The following is a 17852-nucleotide window of genomic DNA, read 5'->3' on the forward strand; positions in this document are numbered from 1 at the left end:
TAAACTTATTAGAATTACTTACGAAATAAAGTCAACTGATTGTGGGCTAAAATAACATATATATAAAAATTCAGTCAGACATTATTTCAAAATACAAATATTCCTTACGAAGACTGCTGTCGTTGATATGAAATTATATCATATATCTTATAAGATGTAATAAAATAATAAACACAGTTGGTAATAATAGGTGACAATTGCAGAATCGCAAAAAAAAAAAATTCTTTATGAAATAGTCGTCTTCGTATGCGATATATATATTTAGTAATGTTAAACTTGTAAGCACACTTCACTTTCTGTTTATATGGAAAGTATACACAGCATACCTCTGTAATTAACTAATTTGCGGCAAGTATGTTGTATCATGTGTACGTTTTCTTGTGCAAAAATAAACACTATTGTGGCACCACCTTCCACTTTTATTTCCTTTTTCTAACAATACAATGTTTTCGTTAATCACAGTGCAATGTTTAACTACAAAAAACAAACAATTTATTTTCTGTATTGTAAAATAATTTACAACAATATTATACATATATGTATGTATGTACACAATATAAGTACCTTCTTCAAAGGTAGGAATGTTAAAAATTTACATACATCAGCTGCATTATATTTTGTTGCTATAGTATTAAAAATACATGCTTTACGTTAGAAAATTACTTTTCTTCTTAAAACATTTTCGCCTTAATACTGCATAACCAGATTAGTACTTACTATCTAGATGCCTAATTTTTCCCACTTTTTAGAATACAAATACAAGAAAACAACCGTAAAATAATCTGAGAGAGGAAACTGGTATGGTAAAAGTATATGAACTATCAATATATTTAACCTGATGCAGGTAACAACGGTGTTATAAGTTAATTTATGCTTTCAAACTGAAAGAATCTACATACGAGTTGACTATCCCTATTATGCTTATTGTCGCAGTATCAACAAGTCGGCGTTAACATCTTCGTATGCTTGTGTAAACGGAAGTGTAAGTAAGGCATTTGCTGTCAACCTTTTCTTTGGATCATGTTGTAAACATTTTCTAATTAGGTTATCTCCTTCAATGGAAAGATTTTTGGGCAATGCTGGAGTTTCACCCATTCCCACCTAAAGGAATTAATACATAAAATAAAACAATGTAAAAGGTAAACATTCTGGAGAGAAGCGTGATTACTATCACATACCTTAAACATAATTTGATAATTAGAATCATAATCTGACCAAGGTCTTCGTCCACTCGCCATTTCTATAACGCAGCAACCAACTGACCAAATATCAGCAGCTCTACCATGTCCACTACTTTCTGATTTCATAAATACTTCCGGTGCCATGTAAGCTATGTGCAAATATTAAATGTTAAATTATTTTTAAAGACACAATATCACAAATATTAGAATGAGGTACAGAAAGCTATTGTTATTTGTTACAATTATTTCTATAACACATATATGAATGTGCATACCCATGGGCATTACTGTAATCATAAATAAAAGCTGAAGCTAACCTTGAGTACCAACAAAACCTTGTAATTCACCCGGCATAGTAGTATGTGCTTTAATTTGCACAGCACTTCCAAAATCACCAAGTTTCAAACAATTACCCTCATCCGTTAAAAAAATGTTTGCAGCTAGATATAAAATATAAATATTTCATGATTTGTGGTCAAATCATATACGTACAGGATAATATATTATTGTTATATTACAATATAAAACATACATTTAATGTCGCGATGTACTATTCCATGCGAATGGAGTACTGCTACAGCTGAAAGGAGTTGATGTGTATATTTTCTAACTAATGACTCTGGTAGACCATTTCCACTGCCCGCTACTAGACTTTCTAACGTTCCCTCAGCGCAAAATTCCATAAAAATTAACATTTCTTCCTACAATAAGGCAAATGTTATCCATATGTATTTGTAAAAATATGAATATTCTATTATATATACATCAACTTACACGATGAATTTCTAGTCCATAGTATCGTACTAAATGTTTGTATTGAATTCCTTCAAATATTTGTAGCTCTTCGGCAACACGTCTAATTGCTCTATGATCCCCAGGTTGAAACTGAACTTCTTTCATAGCTAATAACTCACCAGTTTGATTGTTGACTATGGTATATACTTTACCAAATCTTCCTTGTCCTATAAGGAAGAATTTTAATGTATAATGTATATTAAAATAAAAATTAATACATTTTGATATTCAGTTGAGCTTACCTATTTTAATACCTCTTTGCCAAGTAAAGGTAACTCTTCTTGCTTTAATACGAACTCTATCAACAGCTTTTCTATCAGTAACTTGCCCTATAAGTTCGCGGCCTTTTAATCTCTCGTCAATATCACATTCAACTTTTCTTATAGCCCGATTGATTCTTTCCTGCCTGGGTACAGTATGGTCAGAACTATTTATAGTAATACCTACATTTCCATCAACCACACTTGATGAAAAGGATTTTCTAGAACTCGTTGGAATATCTGGAGATCTAACATTATCTCTAGATTTCTGAGGGAGACTTAAACTCGCAGTTCTGCTTCTAGTATGACAAGGTGAAGACGCTCTTGAATGAGGTAACCTTTTTAAATCTGCAATGAAGACAGCTGATCAACATCTGATTAAAGAATAAATAATGCTCAAACATAGAATAAAAATAGAACTTTACTTTCTGTTTCATTTGTAGCAGTACTTGCACTTCCAACAACGTGCGAAATACAACGATCCATACAGGTTTTTAATTCCTCAAATTCTTCATCAGTTAAATGTTTGGTATTATGTGGTTCGCATACTGTAATTAAAAATTCTAAACCTTGATTTGCCCACCTAGGTCGTAAACCTCTTCCACGTTCACATCGTGTTCTAACGAACTCCATCCACAAAAAGGCGAAAGAAACCAGACTTTCAGCTAAAATAGCTTTTTCTTCAAGTGCAAATAGTTTACATGTTTCTTTATGGTAATCAAACCCCATTCGATAAGCCTGATGAAGTATTTCCCTTATTCTTGAACGTATAGCAGATCGATCATATTCATAATTTGATTCTTCTATTTTTTTGAGATCACGTTGAAAATTTTCAATAACGTTTGTGATATCGAGTCTGAGATCCATGACTGTATCCTAAATATATAAGGAATATTTCTTTGTAAAGGAATAATTCTAGCTTAATGTATAATAACTTTTACCTTTAAAGATGTTAATGATTTTTCTAATTCTTTGTCAAAGATAGACCAATTTACAATATCACGTTTCAAACACTTAGCAAGCATAACACCTTTAACCACCTTCTCCCGAGCTTCTACAAACATTCCTTGCCATTCACGTCGTACAAACATTCGCTGAAATCTGAGTGATATGCCAGAATAAAGTAAAAACATTTATAGTATAATTTACAAAGTAATCCAATTTTACCTGTTTGACCAATCATCATCATTCCAATCCTCAAAATTTTCCTGAATCTCCCGTGGTCTCTCGTTAAGGTATTCTTTAACTTGTTCAATCATAGTTTTTGCGATTTCACTATAAAATAAAACGCGGAAGAATATATACATTACAAAAATATTACGATGTAACTCACCAGAATTTAACTCCCGCAATCTCGTATCCATTTAATATATTTCCTGCTATTGATTTTACAAACATCCACTCATCCATAATCAAATTTTTATGGAAACTGTCATGCTGTACCATATCTACCCACTGCTGAAGGTAATCAAGATATACTTCAAAAACAGCCTTCAAACTTTTGTCAAAATCTTTCACGTTTTCTTGAAATAAATTTTCGCAACTATCATTATTATTGACAACTGCTGCACAAGAATGAGCTGCAAATCTGTCGCGATGGATACATGCAATTCTAAGACCTTCCCTAAGTTCACGCATAAGTTGTCGAACTGATAGTGGACTAGGTTGTTCTGGTTTTTGTTCTAATCTCATTCTTAAAAACTCATGAACAACATCTAACGGAACACGAGACAAAAACACGAAAGCAGCCCTAAAAAATTTTTTTGTTATTTAATGCAAAACTTTTAGAATAAAATATAAACAAAATATATACAGGGTGGTTGGTAACTGGTGGTACACGCGGAAAGGGGGTGATTCTACGCGAAAAATGAAGTCGAAAATATAGAATAAACATGTTTTGTTAAATTTTTTTTTTTTTTTTTTAGTTTTTCCATCGAGACAACGATCTACAGTGAGATTCGTTATAACGTATCGCACGCGTACCGAGCGAAAATTCAAAGTCGATTTTCTCGAAAACAAAGCCTCAAACGAAAAATTTTTATTCTATATTTTCGACTTCTTTTTCGCGTAGAATCACCCCCTTTCCGCTTGTACCACCAATTACCAACCACCCTGTATATACGAACGTTTTACCTATAAGATGGAAGATTTAATTCTCTTGCTTCGGAGCTCCACACGCCATATCGTCGCAATTCTTCATCGCCTTCATACTCTTCGTTCAAAGTATTATTAGATTCACTTATATCACTTTTTTCTAACGTCAACCTTGCTTTCCTCAAGACAGAAGTATGTAATCTCTCAAGAAAATTTAAACTTTTTCTTAAACCTCTAGTCTTTAATACATCTTCAATATACTTCCTAGGAATTAAAGAAAAAAGAAAGAATTAACCTATTCATTAAACGTAAAAGGATTTTTTAATACTTTAACATAATATTCACCTGTAAGCTTGCCGATCGAATTCAACTAAGTAAAAGTCAAATCTATCGTTTTTATCATCGTCTGCACATGTAAATGACGATTCAGGAGTAGAAGGCCAGGATTGTACGAAAGATAAACCAGAAGAATTATTACTATTATTGCTATCTGAAGGGCTGGAATTTTCATCTTGTTGGTTTGAAGTATCAAATCGTACCAAAGTTTGCTTCCACTCTAAATGATCGGTCACATCGGAAGATCGTGAACTAAAACGAAAAAAAGAGTAAATTTCCTTGTTTAATATCGTATTTTGTTATGATAATATCATTATTTCTGACACCTTATTCCAGAATCTCCAGTATCATCGTGTTTTTTCTTTGTATGCGACATCATTAATAATTTTCCCAGTATTTGTAATTTGAGTCGATGATGCTTAGTCATATTATACCAAAGACACATTGCCTTCACTCTACCAATAAATTCTGTACTTTTGTATAAAGGATAATGTGCAGCAAAGGCTTGTGACGAAGGATAAAGTGCTTCTGCTACCTCTAGCCTAGACAGTAATCCTTCTACTTGCTGTAAAGCTTCACCTTGTGCTCGTGCACATGCTCTACAATACATCGAAAGACAACCTGGACAAATACCTAATTCTATATTTGGACTAGATCCTACATTTACTATTCGATCAATACGCGTGGTATTAATATTAATCCAAGGCGTATTATCATTCTTTACACTCGCAATAGGATCATATCTAAAAATTAACATTATTTTATTTAAATTCTTTTCCGATTTTATAACTGTAGGAATCTATTAAATTCTTACATAATTTACCTATACTCCATTATTTCTTTAAGTAAACCTTCTACAGCCTCACGTTGCTTGCACAAGTACTCATCTTGAGCCATTGGACTCCGATCAGCATGGTGAGCTTGTAGTTCTAGCCATATTAGATCTTTCAATTCGTTTTGCCATCGCGTTTCTTCATGACTGATTTGCCGACGGCAATTACGTTCCGTACTTCCCTACAAAATATAAACAAAACTTTAGTATGTGCAAATTTTTGATATAAATGTATTTTTTATGAGATTATTCGTAATAGAATATTCTCATACCAATCTAATTAAAAAAGAAAATGTATCATGAAATAATTCCCGTTCTTTAAGACTCAACGTTTTTGGTGATTGCGCGATCGATTCCCTATCACCAGTAATTGGAATTTTCTCGGTAAGTTTAACTTTAGGCTTTCTCTCTTCTACATCAACAGGTTTGGATCGCAAGCTACGGAATCTATTTCGAGTTTCAATCTATAAAAATTTTCAATTAGTTTTACATCTGGAAATTCGCCAAACAATTTTCTACAATTCAAATTATTTATTATTATTTTATACCTTCATATGATTAGGAGTAGATACTTGATGAGGATCAAATTTCTCGTTATAATTATAAGCTGCCTCCATATCCAGTTTTAAATCTCTTTCAGTTCCACGTAACACTTTCAATGTCCTTTTGCATTTTCGATTTCCTTCCTTCGCTATATCTTGGTTCACCTCGTTTTCACAATCCTTATCTGCTTTGTCACACATTTCGTTAAAAATAATGTTGTCCAGAGTATTGCGCCTGCGGATCGCTGCTTTCGATGGTATGTCTTTTTCTAACGATTTCGTTTCCCTTAAAATTAATTAAATTTATGTGTACGATTAAATATATGACAAAATACGGTATTCAAAAAGATATGTATAATATATTTTTTAACATATATGAATACGTGTATGAAATTGTAAAGGAATATATTTTTATCTTTTAATATTTAATAAAACTTCATATATGTAATTTAACATTTACGAAAAAATTGTTTAAGATCGCTTAAAAAACTCGTTCTTTCATTTTATTTGATAAACAGAAATAATTTATAATATACTCTTCTGGAATACGCTGATTTATATTTGCAATGTATCATGAACACTTGTAATAGCATATTAATTTTGATATACATTATATACAAAATATTGGTGACTCATTGAGTACCATTTTAGTCAAATTCTTCATTTTGATTCACTTAAGATGGATACAAGGTATGATGGATTTTCTTAAATTCATACTAACTGTTAATAAACTGCTTTAAAAACTTAAAGATACCAATTACAACAATTCTTTTTATTTTATCTTTACGAATGATTTAAAAAAACTTATGGAATATTGGAGAAACTGTAATTATACTGTATTATTATGTATTACTGCATTATATTGCATTTATTTAGTTAAGCCCCATTTAACTATCTCCGTTAAAAAAACAATCCTTTTAAAAAATGTATTAAATGTTGTCTCTTAAATAATTATATTAAATATTGTGCCTTCTACATAGCTATCTATCCTTTACCATTATACCTTTTGCAATAAGACAACATGTTTATTATTATTTGTCTACATTAATAAAAATTAATGAAATAAAAATTCTATTTTATCCTATTTTATTATTTGTATAAAATATATAATCTTACATATACATTGATAAAATTATATTATAAAGATCGATCATAATATTTTTATCATTATAACATTATGATTTATCGTAAATATATTTTTATTAATGATATCTACTTTCATAATAATATCTTGATATAATTTTACACATACATTTACAATTTACAAATTATAAAACAATTGTTGCAAATTAGATTAAAGATCATATGTATATGTAAATACGTGTAAATGTACGGTTTCATAAATGTTTTTCTCAGGCTATTGTTTTTATTGTATTTCCAAATTTTCTATTAATTAGAAAAACAATTATTAAAATTTAACATTAAACATGTAGAGATATATTGGGAAAAATGAAGGAACGCTTCAACTGTTTCGCGTATAAGAAAAGTAAACGCTAATTAACTTACCCTCCGCTAAGTTTTTGTCTCATGTATCGCTTCTTTCGATTAAGTCGAGTTCTCGGTGGTGTCTGTCCATAAATATCGCACATTGCTTGAATCGAGTCATCGAATTCACTTGTCGAACAGCTTGAACCTTTTTTCCTGAAAAAGGCATGAACTACTAAAATAGATCAAATAAAAATAAAATTCGGAGGAGATACATCAAATTTTTAAACATTACAAACTAAAACTTACTTGTATCGTCAAATAACATTACCATACATATAAAATAATATTACTGAAAAAGTTCAATGATAAACATATAGCGCTAAAAATATCCTTCAAATACTTGCAGCCAGGTTTGTATATAAAAAATATTCATTGAAATATTTAACAATTTAAATATCTTTAATTTTATAATTATATCGGTTTATCGACGTATGTGCATGAAATGATACGTATATAGAATGCACGTACATATATGTACTTAGAATTACGATATATAGCATGTGTAATATCATAATAGTATTAAATTATTATTATTAAAAACGTTCATTACATGTGGGAAAAATAATAAAATAATCATATTAAAATATTAATTATATGCGGAAGTAAATCAATGAATCATTTTTATTCTTAGTACTTTTTATTTTTTTTATTCTATGTACTTGTCAAATTGTTTTGAACAATTAAATAAATTATAATCTAATTATATACAAAAATGATACAACCAAAACCAGATATTAATAAAAACTTATCATGTATTTTAAGAAACTGTACCTGTACTATTATTAATTTTGTTTCAAATAAGTGTTAATAAACAACTATTTGATTAAATACATGAGTATATGAAATGAGTGACCAATTTTACGTTACATGTAATAATTTTACAATGTTGCATATGACAGACATAAATATTAAAATTATGAGTATAGTAAACGGAATTATATGCATCGCATCACACTAAACAGATATCTATTTTGATAAACGAAATAGGCGCTTGCTTTTCTGTACAACATTTTTATACAACGTTGACACTTTGCCACGAAGTGCCAATGCATGAAATATACTATCCACATATTGATAAATGTCGTCACTCCAAGATCGACACTCGTTTCGCATGGGTAATAAACTTATTCATTGTATTTTACTATATTGTTTGTTATAGTAATGTACCAGCGATCCTGTTTTAAGTACTAAAAGTCGAAAAAATGTTGAATGACATGTAAACAAAACGTAGACATTGCTCCAATCAAAATTCTTACCGGTGGTATTTTTGTATTACTGTTACTGTAAGTTGTTCGAATCACGTGGCAAAACGAACATCTGACAAACTTACCTAACATAGCCATTATCATCGTCTGATGAACCTGAGAATGAATTTTCTGTAACATGACTTTGTATATCATAACGAAACATTCTCCTCAGATGACAAACACATCGCACTCAAGGCACCGTTGTAATCGTCCACTGAATAGTAATGGGCGATAGAGTATCGATGTTTCGAATATCGATACTTTTCAATTCAAGTATCGATGTTGAATATAACGATATACTCTAATATCGATACTGTCCAATGAAATAGTTCACTTCTATCTTCCTCAGTTCTGAGCAAACTAACCAAAAAATATTTAACAGTAAGTGCAACACCCGTTTCATCTAAACGAAATCGATTAAATATATGAAGAATATCTACAATTATTGCTACTTTTAAGTTCGCTATCCAATGAAGAATGGTATGCTAAATAAGACATTCTATAGTTTATGTTTAATGTTCTATACATATTTATGTTTATTGTACATTTAAAACATTCCATTTAAACAAACGGTGCAATTTTGCTCCTTTTTTATGACGTGGTTTCTTTTTTTAGCATTTTTATTCAAATATATTAATAATTCTCATACTACATTATTAAATTCTCAAATATATTAATAATATCACATACATTAACACTCTGAGGCCTGAGACGCGAATTCGCATCTTTCATACTTCATACGGTATCTTATAAAAATTTTTCTACTGTTAAATAAAACAGTAAAAAAAGCAGTGAATGCTATAAACAAAAAGTTATGAAAGTATTTCTACAATACTAAAATGCTTATACAATACTACAATACTATACAATACAATGCTTAAATAATACAAAATCGTTATCTATATATTACATATAACATTGATTGCTTTGAATCTTTTTCAATCGCTCCAAAAACATCAAAGAAATCAGGCTATGTGCTCGTCAAAGCAGCCTGTCCCCGGAGTGGTAACATTTCCACCTGAATTTATTTGTATTAAACAGATTCAAATTGTTTCTCATAGGCCATAAAATAAAATTTATATATTCATAAAGTTAATAAATATTGTAGATATAATTAGAAATTATCTAAAGTCAGAAGACATGGATCACAAATAAAGAAAAATACATGGAAATAAATAAATGTTAAAAAAAATGTTATACTTTATCACAAATTACATTTTTAGACAATTGGACTTTGTGTTAATGGCAACCAGGAAATTTATTCCATCAACCTGTTTCAACAAAAAAGTTAAGGTTTTAACAACATCATTGTACAGATGAAGTTATAAAAATATAATTTAAATGTACTTTAGCTTTTTTTGGAAATTCATTATCTTCTTCTTATCTTCATCATTCATTATCTTATCTTCTTCTAATTGCACCGTTGTATCTGACACTGCAGTGATGCGCATATACATTTTAAAATTCCTGGAGACTATTCTTATCTGACTTAACAACTAATTAACTTTTTGTACACTGAAAATAAAAATTATGTTGTTACTTAGAATTAATGATATAAAAAATATCGTTTTTAATGTAAAGGCTAATGAATGCTTATCAAGAGATTTTACGCACAACTGCTAAATGATGATAAATCTGGATCTTTTTCCATAGTATTAGGATTCAAATTTTCCTTACTTTGTATTTTATCTGGAAACTGGAAAGTATGCAAAACAAATTATAATTCAAATCTAGAGCTTCCTAAATATAAAATAAAAAAACAAAATTGATTATTGTTTAATTAAAGCATCAGGAACAATAGTCTTGATTCATTACTATCAGTCTTTTATTGACAGCTTACTTCGCTTTCATTTTATCAATCCTATTTCACACTAATATCTTTTGCCTTAATTTCGCTATTTTCTTTTCTAATCCTATACTCTTTTACAACCATAAATAAGTTTAGAAACTCAAAGAAATAACTCTACGCTACTGGTTGTTATAAATGAATAAAATTTAAAAAATTATCATTTTTATATTTAATTAAACTTCTTACTTTGACATAAAATTATTTTCTTCTATATTCTTTAGATCTTGCAACATTTTTTAGTTTAGGTATGACATTTCCCAAAGCTAATAGGTTTTGGTTGTTGCTGCCACTTTCCTTAAGTATATTTGCAAATATATATGCTCTCTTACCATTTTCTGGGCCAAGTCTAGAAAATGGAGTATTTTATATTGGTTTATGTACAGAGTGAATATTTAATAATCCTTGCTTTGCTATGCATTAATTGCAATTGCCGTCTGTTTCACCACTCCCAGTTTGTAATCTAATATGGTAACATTGTACCGTACAAAAAAGAAAACAATATATAATGTATAGTTATATTATGTTACTTGTTAAAGTAGTTCGTATTTACTTCATATTTCCAGGTTCAGGAGTTTAGGCCATGCATTGACAGGCCAGTCATAAACCAGCCATAAACTTAAGTGTTCAAGTTCAAAGCAATAAGCAGTAAGTACAAAGTCAACATGTTTATATAAACCATTACAGAAATAATTTTTAATCCATATTAGGAACTTCTTTAAAAAGTGTTCTCATGGAACAGATATTTTAGAATATGTATAATAAAATATCTGTTTAGATCGTGTACTAAAAAAGATTCTATAAGATAAATAAAAGTACAAAAACTATTAGCTATATATTTAAGAATCATCGAAATTGGTGAAAGCATAGTTAATTACAAGTCCGCCGTTTCTCATTATGTACGTGCCACAACGAAGTAATTAAACAGATTTACCAAAGTTAATAAATGTTTAAAAAAATTATATTTTTAAAAAATAAACATCTCTTAACAGATGGTCCAAGTATCAGTGGTTTTACATATATGATCTCTTACAGAAAAAGAAAAGACTGCATAACTTACATAATTATTACATAAGATAGTAATTGGTTTTATTTGCCAGTCTTGGCCATGCAGAAACAACCGGATACCCATAAGAAAATCGAAATCAAGCTGCGTTAGGCACAGTTAGCCCATAATGGGTGATCAGGTGCTGTTGACATGAGAAAGAGAAAATAGAGAGTGAGATATGAGAATTTGAAAAAAGAAGAATAAAGGAATGAGAAACAGAAAAAGGGACCAAAAAGCCAAAGAAACATTTTCTATTGGGCAATATAGGCCAGTTAACATCTTGACAATAAGAGAAAACTTAAACCTATAATGAATATAGACTATAATGGACAGGAAGATATATCAATAGATCAATATATTTGACAATATATACAATATATTTGACATAATAGATTCAAAAGAAAACTGGGTAATATCTGCAAAATTTATCTCATCCAAGGAAATTCAAAATATTAACAGTAAATAAGACCACTTTAAACGGAGAAGGAGGAAAGATTATAAAAGAATTATCTTTCGTTTCTAAAAAACTCTGTCCTAATTTAGGTAAAACCGTAGAAATAACTACTCTCCGCGATTTCGATAAGTTTTGGATACATTATGGAAGTCGATATTTTGAACAACTTTTTCCTATACTGAACTAATATAGAGCTGGACGGGTTTAATTTCTGAGATACTCATGAAAAATAACCGGTGCGGCTACAGTGAATTCAGTCTGTAAGTGTGCGTTTGTGGTAACATATACGTCGGTATTTGTTGCCGGACGTCTTACGGCGGACGGGTAAAATGACCTCTAAACAAATCTATTTCTTATCTTTTGTTTGTGGTTTACATAGGTTTCGGATAGAGGTCAATTTTTCCGGTTAGCGCATAAAGCAACGCGTAAGCCAAACCTAGTTTTTATCTTTTATCGCAACATTGTAATCTAGAGTCTATTATAGCAGTAATTAAACAATTGTAGTTATTCAATCCGATTGTAATTGTTCGACATTGGTGATAGCGAGCTCTGGTTCGAGGCGACAGTCTGTCGCCCAACGTAGCCGCGGCCAAGGGATGAACGCTTTGTCTAACAAAGGTATGGAGTAATCCTATAGCTCTCCTTAAAAGAAATATTCGTGGCGACACGCGACAGTAAACATTCCAACGGTTTCTATCCCGTGGCTCGCCACACGCAGACCCTATTCTTCGAGTAAGATGATTGGCTCGAGGCCCGTTATAAATCTTAAGATTTAGTCAACTAAAGTCCTTCAAACAGATAAACGGTCTTTGTCCCAACTACGGGAAAATAGGGGAGACCTATTTTTCAACGAGCGGCGTCTCCCACTAGCAACTTTCCCTCGAGGGCGGCTAGCATCTTTTTCTAACTACCGGTATGGAGATTGACCAATTAGCGGCAACGCCAATTTCCCTTACTTTCTGAACGAAGGCTTTTCTCGACGAATCCGATGATCTCGTGTCCTTAGACACACCCCAATATAGTTTTCCTCTGTGGCATCATCGGGACGGGAAAGTCACTCTCGCTCGCGATCTCATCGATTAAAGAGTAACATCTTCGCGATCAGTGATTATTTCACGTTTTAACCAGACTTAGACTTTGTGAGTACGTTCTGTTGTCATCCCGTTGGCCGAGACCATCGTCACTAGTGTCGCGAGTGCCGAACCGCCATGATCAATTGTCAAGACTGTAATAATTCTATCATTGCAATAAACTACGCCCGTGTGTACCGTACCAATGGCTAATTCTCGAGAAGATTCATTTGACGCCCACAACCCTACTCCCAGTGCAAATCCGACATATATTATTATATAGGTAACTTCTTCCGGCTGCCATGCCATAAGCCGGCATATCTCAGAAACTAAACGAGTCCAGCCCTTATATGTACAGTACAAAATTGTTCGTAATGTCGAGTTTTACGATATAATTATAACAAATTATTTGTTTAAGAAAATATTTGTGCTTGTAGAATTTTTATGGAAAGAAACATTGCCTTTAGAAACTTCTTTAAAAAGTGTTCTCATGGAACAGATATTTTAAAAAACTGAATAACAAAAGTTCCATATAAACAAGTTATTTCATAATGTTCTGACCTTCTTAACTGTTGATTTCAAAAAGAAACACGAAATAGCTTTAAACTATGAATTACCTACAAGAATGTTACAAATAAATAATGAGGTGATATGTCGTGATAGGGTCGGAAGGAAAACTCAGATATATTCAACGATAAATGTTTATTCACCGTAATGTCAATGAGTACACTTGACGCAGGACTCGCGATTATATTCGGTTCGCGAATGCGCGGTTACAAGTTAGAGCTTGGATAGCTATGATTCGAGATGCGCTGCGAGTGCGGACAATGATTGGACGAGATGTCGAGAGCTTAGGTAATTATTCGACTCGAACCGTGTAAGTGTAACGATCGTTGTGTGTTGACTCGCTGTAATAGACAGACTTTTTTGTCGCGATGCTGGTGCGGAGGAAGATTGCGTTGGGATGTGTCTAAGGATGGGAAGGCATCGGATTCGTTGAGAAAAGCTTTGGTTCGGAAAGTGAGGGAAATGTACGCTAATGTTTATTGGCTAATTCGTGTTGGTCGTTGGAAAAGGATGCTAGCTGCCCTTGAGAGGGTGTTGCTAGCGGGAAGCATCGTACGTGAGAGATAGCGGATTTCTCGTGTGTCCCCGTGGTAGGTGGTCGACTTCGAGACTGATAAACAACGACTGTTTGTCTCTTTGGAGGACCTTAGCTAAAATAAATTCTAAGATTTATAGCGGTCCTTAGGCTAGCTGGAAATATTCGGTACGAATGTATCGACATCTGGCAATCATCCTGTCCGCAGGTATAGGGTCTTTGTGTCGTGCGTCATGCGGCGTAAACAGTTTACTGTCAAGTGCCGCCACAATACATATTCAAAATATCAATTTAACCGCAATACTAATTAACTAATAATAATACTATTTAACTTTCACTTATGGCATGCTGTATATAAATACATAAATGTCATGTATAACGTCCTGACTTGCCTAACTGTTGATTTCAAAGAAAAACACAAAATAGGTTTAAACTGTGAATTACCTACGAGAATATTACAAATAAATAGTAACACTATCTTTTTAATGGTATTACAACAATATTAAATAATTATTTTAAATTAAATTGATATTTTAAACATGTTATTTATTTTCAATATTCACGTGGATAATTTACGGTTCAAAACTAGTTTGTTTTTCTCTGTAAAATCAACGGATAGGAAGGTCAGTATGTTATTGAATATTATTATGCTTAATAAAAAAAAAATTAAATGGTATTATAATACGTAAATGTATGTTCATGTATTCTATTTATTAAATGTCTTTTATTAAAGAAATATATGAATAATACGATATTATATTGTTAAATAACACCAATGTTTAATAGTTTAGTACTTTTATTTATCTTATAGAACCTTTTCTAATACGAAATATAATATAATAATATTAAAATATCTGTTTTACAATATGTGTTCCATAAGAACCATGTTTAAAGAAGTTCTAAATGCGGATAAAAAATTATTTCTATAATGGTTACAGGAAAAGTCGAATTTCGTACTCACTTTGTATGTATTGCTTCGAACTAGTATTTTAACTTCAGGCTTGTACTAATAGATGGGTCTTGTCCACAGTCGTATATAAAGGTCTGAAAACTCCGGTGTTGGTGATAAGGCTCTTAAATATCGGGTGTTGTGTTTTACAAATCGGCTACTATGGCGCCTGAATCTTTACTTTCTTATTCAATGAGGACGTTAAGGGAAAATTTATACAACTGTATAATTAATATAATTAATATAGTTATATAAATTACTCTTTCTATTTATGAGAGAATTCAGAAATATTTAGACCACAAATAGAACTTACAAGTTGATTTGCAATTTACGAATTTACAATTATCGGATATAAGATCAACTAAGATGAATTTATATTTAAATATATAAGTATTTACTAGGTCGAGGATATACGGAAACCCCAGAACCAACTCTCAGGGAAGGACGCTTACCGATTGGGCAGCGGGTCTCGGGCTCCTGCTGGCAAACAGCGTGGCTCGGCGAGCACCTGCGTGACGTGGAGAGGATCCTCCGTAGTCGACGTCACGTGGACTACCCCGGAGCTGTTCAGGCGAATCCACGACTGGAGAGTGGCCGAAGGGGTGGAAACCCCTCTATCCGACCACCTCTACACATACTGATGGAGGAGGCCGAAGACAACGCCCGGCGACGACAAGGAGAGAACCGTTGCCGCCCACCACCGAGATGGCGTCTCACGGAGAAGGACAAGGACATGCTACGGGCGGCGGCCATCGTTTCCGCCTGGAACTGGGACGCCCGACGGACAATCACGCAGGGAAGCGTCGACGAGGAGGCGGACGAGCTCCGAAGATACATGAGCGCGGCGTGCGACGCCTCGATGCCGCGCTCCGTTCCGGGGGGTAGACGCGAACGCAGAGAGTCTTGGTGGACTCCGGAGATCGCGGAGATGCGAGAGAGCTGCATTCGAGCCCGCAGAAAATTCCTGAGGGCTCGTCGTCGCAAGCTGACACGCGACGAAGAGGAGATCTCCAGCTGCTACGAGGCGTACAGAGAGTCGAGACGCACTCTCCAGCGGGAGATCAAGATCGCGAAAACTCGGTCCTCGACGGAGCTGATCGAAGCGAACATGGATCCGCTGTTGCTGGCCAACGTCATCGGGACCCTGTTCCCGCCGGAAGACAGGGACGCGAGGCAATCAGCGCCATTCTCGTCCTCCTCCGACGACGAGGAGGCGGTGACGACGACGATGGGATGGAGCGAGGAGCTGCGAGTCACCGAAGAGGAGCTCTTCGAAGCTACAAGGAGGATGGCATCCCGCGACGTGGCACCGGGTCCAGATGGAATCCCAGGCCGAGTTTGGGTGGAGTCAATCGACATCATGGCTCCCCGCCTGCGACATTTGTTCACCAGATGCCTAGAGGAGGGCGTCTACCCCCGGTCATGGCGGACGGCGAGATTGGTCCTGTTGGGGAAAGAGGGTCGTCCGCCGGACTCGCCGTCCGCGTACAGGCTGATATGCATGCTCGACGAGGTGGGCAAGTTATTCGAAAGGATTATCGCCGCCCGGCTGCAGGCCCATATGTCGGAGAGGATGACCGGATGGCACGACAGCCAGTACGGATTTCGCCGAGGCCGCTCGACGGTGGACGCGGTGAGAAGGCTGAGGATCATGGCCGAAGACACGGTCTCCCGAGAAGGAGTGGCGTTGGCGGTATCTCTGAACGTCACGAACGCCTTCAACTCCGTCCCCTGGGCCAGGATTCGAGAGGCCCTGCGACACTTCGAGGTTCCGGCGTACCTCGTCGGGGTCATCCGGGCGTACCTGACCGACAGGTGGATCGTCTACACCGGGAAGAACGAAGAAGAGAGAAGACGGGTCGAGCGCGGCGTTCCGCAGGGTTCGATACAGGGACCCATACTATCGGTCACGGCCTACGACTCCGTCCTCCGATGTCCTATGCCCCCGGGCGCAGGCATGGTGTGTTGCGCCGACGATACTCTGGTTCTGGCCGGGGGACGGTGGCGGCACGAGACGGCGAATCTTACGGAGGACGCCGTGGTACGCGCCATTCGGAGGCTCAGCCTGAGTGTCACCGGCCAAATCCGAGGCCCTTTGGTTCTTCGACCACCGCCGCAGAGGAACACCTCCTCCCGAACTGTCCGCGACCATCAGCGAAGAAGAGGAGAAGAGAGAGGCGAGACGCCAAATGAAGTACCTGGGTCTCACCATCGACAGCAGATGGACGTTCGGACCACACTTCGAGCTCCTGGTCCCGAGGGTGACGGCCGCAGCCAACACCTTGTGCGGCCTCCTAGCGAACATCGGCGAAGCAGGATCGGGAGTCCGCCGACTCTACGAGGGAGTGGTCCGGTCCCGAGTCCTGTACGGGGCTCCCGTTTGGGCCTAAAACCTGATGGCTAGTCGCCGCAGTCTCATCCTGCTGCGGAGGCTGCAGAGGACGACCGCCGTCCGCATAGCGAGAGGATACAGGACGACATCCTACGCGTCGGCGACCGTGCTGGCGGCGTCCCCCCCGTTCGAGCTGTAAGCCCTCGCGCTCCGACGGGTGTACGAACACCTGAGGGGCCCGAGCTCGGACGGACGTACGACGACGCCATCGTCCAC

General features: G+C 35.1%; 1 protein-coding gene and 1 long non-coding RNA gene across 3 annotated transcripts; both read right to left on the bottom strand.

Moving 5' to 3' along the window:
- Nucleotides 1–469: 469 nt before the first annotated feature.
- LOC126866926 (mitogen-activated protein kinase kinase kinase 4) lies at nucleotides 470–9006 on the bottom strand. Its single transcript, XM_050620941.1, has 18 exons — nucleotides 8859–9006; nucleotides 7547–7681; nucleotides 6047–6326; nucleotides 5771–5962; nucleotides 5490–5680; nucleotides 4993–5409; nucleotides 4676–4918; nucleotides 4370–4594; nucleotides 3570–3986; nucleotides 3404–3511; nucleotides 3178–3337; nucleotides 2662–3112; nucleotides 2219–2584; nucleotides 1956–2143; nucleotides 1714–1882; nucleotides 1499–1621; nucleotides 1179–1330; nucleotides 470–1101 (listed from the first exon to the last, which is right to left on the bottom strand). Exons 1-18 carry the CDS (start codon nucleotides 8936–8938, stop codon nucleotides 922–924), a joined length of 4077 nt encoding a protein of 1358 aa, XP_050476898.1. The 5' UTR covers nucleotides 8939–9006; the 3' UTR covers nucleotides 470–921.
- Nucleotides 9007–9261: 255 nt separating this feature from the next.
- On the bottom strand, nucleotides 9262–13291 carry LOC126866999 (uncharacterized). Of its 2 annotated transcripts, XR_007690123.1 has the most exons (5): nucleotides 13080–13291; nucleotides 10390–10471; nucleotides 10123–10290; nucleotides 9648–10046; nucleotides 9262–9601 (listed from the first exon to the last, which is right to left on the bottom strand). It is a non-coding gene; the product is annotated as an uncharacterized LOC126866999 (long non-coding RNA). The 2 variants fall into 2 exon arrangements; XR_007690122.1 differs by having other exon boundaries at nucleotides 9648–10290.
- Between the last annotated feature and the right edge of the window lie 4561 nt (nucleotides 13292–17852).

Source organism: Bombus huntii, chromosome 6 (genome assembly GCF_024542735.1).
Source record: "Bombus huntii isolate Logan2020A chromosome 6, iyBomHunt1.1, whole genome shotgun sequence".
Lineage (NCBI taxonomy): Eukaryota > Metazoa > Arthropoda > Insecta > Hymenoptera > Apidae > Bombus > Bombus huntii.

Bases quoted from the DNA above. Each gene is read 5' to 3' on its own strand.
- LOC126866926 (XM_050620941.1), bottom strand. From the start codon at position 8,938: ATGTTTCGTTATGATATACAAAGTCATGTTACAGAAAATTCATTCTCA. The intron at 3,338-3,403 runs GTAAAATTGGAT...CATATCACTCAG, and splicing joins GATGATGATTGGTCAAACAG to ATTTCAGCGAATGTTTGTAC. The intron at 2,585-2,661 runs GTAAAGTTCTAT...TCTTCATTGCAG, and splicing joins TGCTACAAATGAAACAGAAA to ATTTAAAAAGGTTACCTCAT.